Source organism: Contarinia nasturtii, unplaced genomic scaffold (assembly GCF_009176525.2).
Source record: "Contarinia nasturtii isolate CC-2019 unplaced genomic scaffold, AAFC_CNas_1.1 Cnas_scaffold_1169, whole genome shotgun sequence".
Taxonomy (NCBI): domain Eukaryota; kingdom Metazoa; phylum Arthropoda; class Insecta; order Diptera; family Cecidomyiidae; genus Contarinia; species Contarinia nasturtii.
Genome location: NW_022198513.1, coordinates 1 through 5,062, shown reverse-complemented (window position 1 = coordinate 5,062; position 5,062 = coordinate 1). Strand labels below are relative to the sequence as shown.

The 5,062-nt window shown below is 33.4% G+C and overlaps 1 protein-coding gene across 1 annotated transcript; it reads right to left on the bottom strand.

The window, feature by feature from the left end:
* Positions 1–1,556: 1,556 nt before the first annotated feature.
* Positions 1,557–5,038, bottom strand: LOC116344700 (serine protease persephone-like). Its single transcript, XM_031773372.1, has 10 exons — positions 4,944–5,038; positions 4,776–4,862; positions 4,441–4,689; positions 4,276–4,374; positions 4,158–4,217; positions 2,887–3,035; positions 2,509–2,646; positions 2,382–2,438; positions 2,135–2,318; positions 1,557–2,068 (listed from the first exon to the last, which is right to left on the bottom strand). The coding sequence occupies exons 3-10, from the start codon at positions 4,625–4,627 to the stop codon at positions 1,722–1,724; spliced, it is 1,221 nt and encodes a 406-aa protein (XP_031629232.1). The 5' UTR covers positions 4,628–4,689; positions 4,776–4,862; positions 4,944–5,038; the 3' UTR covers positions 1,557–1,721.
* Positions 5,039–5,062: the final 24 nt, after the last annotated feature.

Genomic DNA, 5,062 nt, shown 5'->3' with positions numbered 1-5,062 from the left:
TCTGATATTCTTTCAATTTGAACGCTGCAAACATTTAACTTTGTACAGGTTATTTTCGTAAAACTTGGCGAGATTATGTATTTTGGTAAAAAACTTTTACATCGCTATCACTTTGTTGATTGCGTACGTATCTGTTTAAACATGATGCACAGTATGTATATTCGGGTGCTTCATTTTTGATATATTTCTCACAAATACATCAACTATAGGCATAATCGATATAAAATGATCGAATCTATCCCATAAAGGTGTTTTTAGTATTTTAAAATAATATCCAATACGATCATTTTCCAGCGCCGATGTAATTTTGAAAAATAAACTAAAAATGAAGCACTCTAATGTATATAGCTAGGCAATGTCATGTCGCTGACATTGAATATATTTATGACATGCATATGTGTGAAGACACAAGAGACAAAAATGATAAGGATTAAATATTATATAATTTTCTTCTCTAATGAATTATATAAAATATACCTGGAATGCCACTGATCGTAATTGCACAAAAATATAAAATGAATACGATGAAGAAATTCATCGTTCAAATTAAAACGTTGATCGATTTGTTTCCAATTAAAAATTTATATATTTAGTAAACGAAAAAGAACGAATTGAAATAACTACGTTTCTGAATTGAACCACATTAAAAGAAGGAACAAATCGTACTGATTACCAAATTTGGTTTAGCGTTACTTCATACGCTATATAGCCCATGATAATGACTCGCTTTCAAAAGTGTACATATGAAAGCCATACACATCAGCTCATGCTGATAATAATTTCGATCACATGTTATGCATGTTGAGTCTCTTTACTTGTTTGCGTTACTATAACCCTGTTAAGATTATGATTATCTTCCTGTCACTCTTTCCCTTTCTCTTTCTCCATCTCTGCGAAACTTATAAAAAAAAAATACACAGCTGTTTACCATGTCTTGCCAATATGATTGTTCAACCTCTTTAAAAAAAATAAAAATTTCATTAGGTTGAAGGACATACGTGAGCGAGGGGGATGCGCTGTGGCTATTTTTTCGAACGCTCAGGAAGGGTATTTGGAGTGGAAGGGCATTTCTAGAAAAGGGTCATTTTTAGGGTCATTTTTAAGGTAATTTTTGATGCCCAATCGATTTTGATGCCCTTCCACTCCAAATACCCTTCCTGAGCGTTCGAAAAAATATGGGGGCCGCCCCCCCCCCTCGCCCACGTATGTTGAAGGAGAAAGACAACAACGTAAAATGTTAGTCTTACTTAAGGTCCTTTTGATTTATATAAAAGTACATTCAAAATCTGCACAAATGCACTTTCAATGAATTTTTTAAAGCACAAATACAATCAACGCAGTTGTTGTTGCTCCTATATTATCGCCATAATAGACATCAGTTTCAGTAGTCGGTAGTGGTGTTGACATTGGCATGGATATTAACTTTACATATGTCAATTCGATAAACTTCAAAAACCATCCACTTTAATTCGATTATAGACAACTTACGCTCCAATTTAAACGGTTGATTTGTCAATATCTGTGTAAAAAGCAATGAAATTTAATCGGCTTTTCGATTGAATTCAATAAAATTATTCTCATAACTTTATTCAATTTAACAAAAATGTTCATATCAAAATCATATACATTTGGCTGAATGAGTAAAAGAATTTAAAAAAATTATTCATTAAATGTGTTTTCGTTCATGTAAATGCTAATGTAAATTCAAATCATTTGGTGTCTTATACATTGGGCCAAACGATTCCTTCGATCCAGTCCAAGTAGTACGCAACTCTAGTGTAAATGCTTGGTAAAAGAATGCCGCAGCTTTGACCAAACGATACAATGCCAACCACCGTGGCCACGGATGTTTTATTGTTGGGAAAATATTGCAACGGCCCACCACTGTCTCCATAGCAACTGTCATTTTTTCCTTTTGGATCGTGTGCACAATACTGTCCTTCAATTAGACCATTTCGATAGGGTGGCAAATTTGGCACACGATTCCATTCCATCATTGTTGAGTTGCATTCCGACAGTGTCATAGTAATCAAATTCGTTTTAAGCAGGGTGTCTGATTGCACATTTCCTTAAGTTCCATTATAATTAAGTTAGGTTAATTGTTCATGCTAAAAATCAAAAAATTATAGCCTACGTTCAGCTGATGTAGTACCCCAGCCAGTTACAGTGAGTTTCACATGCGATGGTATGTCATCCAAATTTGTTTGTAAACAAGCTGGCTTAATGTAAATTGAAAATTGAATTGTGTTTTTTACCCGAATCAAAGAAATGTCATTCACTTTCTTGAGACTATTATAACGAGGATTGGAGATGATCTCCTGTTCAAAAGAAAACGAATGAATATTTAATTCCACTAACAAAAAAAAGATAGAGATATCAACCTCAATGTGATGATTAGTTGCTTTAATTACGTCATTATTTCCGTTTCTCAATGACACCTGTACAATATTGATATCAATAATGAAATGAAATATGATTTAAAATGAACTAATGCAGTGGATTTCTTACCTTTCCAATACGAACCAAAATCGGTCGTCTTCGACTCGTCACACAGTGTGCTGCCGTCAGCACAAATTTGTTCGAAATGATTGTGCCACCACAATCGAAGGACACCTTATAATCCTCGTTGAAATAGACCAATGCTGCCTAAGAAATAAAAGGAGTTAAATAACATTTTAAGTTGGAACTGATCAGGTGATTACACATTGTTTGAAAGGGGGTTCGATGTCGAAATATAGTCGAGATCTCATCAATAATCAGATTTCACCATTTCAAACAATAGATGGACATCTTAACATTTCCAATATTAAAATTTTCATTTCATTACTGAAAATTCACATAAGTTTAATCAAAAATATTAGAAACTATTCAACAGGAAAAACCAACCATCCAGGGGAATTCATTATTTTCGGCCAATTCACCATTTAAAATTCGATTCTCAAAATGTTGTTTTGCAAATACAAAAATCCATGGCTTTTCATCGTCTGGGACCAATTCTCCAGTTAAAATACGATCCGTTGAATATTGTAGACAGGCTAAACGAAATAAAAAGGAACTTACATCCGTAAGTCTAACTTTTCCGCACTGTTTCCAAATTTCTTCCTTCACCGAACGAATATTTATTTCCCGAAAGATATTGAACGTGTACTGGTAGCGCAGTACTTATTCAATAACTACCGAATTCTAATTTATGAGAGCAATAAGGTTTTTTGGCCAATTAATATATAAATGGACTATTGACGTATAAATAATTCAAAATATGTGGTGTGGAAAGGTAAAAACACCGAAAAAGTGAATTTTTGTATGGATGCAATGACTGCATGATATCGCAATCACGTGAAACTTTGCAAAGGCCATTTTTTTCACCAAAAAATAACATTCCGAGAGTTTGAAGAACTATCAATTAAAAATAAGGGTACCTCCCATATAAAATTTTCGATTTTTGGCTCAAAAACAAAAATTTGAATGCGAAGTACCCTCAATTTGTAACATATTTGAAATATTTCAAACTTTCAGAATGTTATTTTTGTGAGTAAAAAATAGTCTGTGCAAAGTTTCACGTCATTACAACATCATAAAGGCATGGCTTCCATACAAAAATTCAATCTTTTGTGATTTTTTCAAAGAAACTGTGTCAAATATTGATTGTATCTCAAAATTAACGTCGGATTCGGGTTTCTCGTGCCAAAAAACCCCCCATTTCATATTTCAAACTTTGATTCACTTCTCTGGGGAAAGAGTTATCAAAGTAACAAATTTTTGCATACCATACCCCTTAGGAGTACACCATCATGGTGGCACCATGGATACAACGATGAACAAATATCGCTCAAAAAGAATACCAGCTTATTCCTAGCAACCCCTAATCACCCTGTTAAATCAGATTTGGATTTGCTTTTCTCTAAGAAGAGTTATAGTATACAGTATACAGTGTACCACATCCCCACATTAACATGGCCAAAAAACCGTTGCTCTGTGCTTCTCTATACCCAAAACGCATAGAAAAACGATTTTTAGCGATTTCAAAATTTTGGGGTGATTGCAATACTTTACTGCACACAGTGGGTGTGCAGAAAAGTAAAATAATGAGTTAAACATGGAAATTTATGCGGAGATTTAAAAAATGCATTTCCATATCGATCCGAAAAATGATTTACCATTTTCTGATGGCCGCATTGGATGAACGGTACTAAGAAGTTCAATGATTTTCCTATTTCCTGAATATAAATGAAATGAGTTTTATTTAATACACGAAAACTTGACTTCAATCAATACCATTTCGATTGGCAAGATCGTTTGCTGTGTCATTGTTTTTATTTTTCATGTTGACATTGGCACCGTGTCTCAGTAAAATTTCCACTATCTTTTCACAACCTAAATTAAGAAACATTTCACAATTTAGTTATTAGTAAATTAATTAACGCATATTATTCGTAATACCGTCTTCAATGGCCTGATGTAGTGGTGACCAACCATCTTGATTTGGTATGTTGACACCGGCACCATTTCGGATCAACAGTTCAATGGCATCCCCAAATCCTGAATCTTCATTTGTTCCATCATTGGAGGCAATCTTACAGCTAAGACCAGCAGCAGAAATAGCAACATATAAAGGTGTTTTGCCCATATTGTTCTGAAGATTAGCATTTGCTTTATTTTTAAGCAACAATACCAAAATTCGCTCATGAGCTATGGAAATTATTTTCAAAATTCATATTTCAAACGGTATTTTATAATTTTTGTTTTCTAAAGATATTTATTAAATTTTAAATCACCGTGATAAATGTCGTCATCATGTATTATTGACCATACTTTGTTGGTTTTTAAATTAACATCCAAGCCATTCTTAAGCAAAAACTCAACTATATTTGTGTGACGTGAGTGAAAATTAGATTCCAATGTTATTTTTTTTATAATTGGTGAATGAATTTCAATTGCATTACCTCTACTCAAAGCCACATACAAGGCAGTTTCTTCTGCGCTATTTTGATCGTTCACATTTGCTCCGTTTTTATGTAGCACTTCAATTACTTGCTCATGACCTATGGAAATGATTTTGATA

What these genes read in the sequence shown, in the direction of transcription:
- LOC116344700 (XM_031773372.1), bottom strand. Translation starts at nt 4,627, where the DNA reads ATGGGCAAAACACCTTTATATGTTGCTATTTCTGCTGCTGGTCTTAGC. An exon ending in ACATCAGGCCATTGAAGACG is followed by an intron (nt 4,375 to 4,440) that starts GTATTACGAATA and finishes TTCTTAATTTAG; the next exon opens with GTTGTGAAAAGATAGTGGAA. An exon ending in GGGTACTACATCAGCTGAAC is followed by an intron (nt 2,069 to 2,134) that starts GTAGGCTATAAT and finishes ATGGAACTTAAG; the next exon opens with GAAATGTGCAATCAGACACC.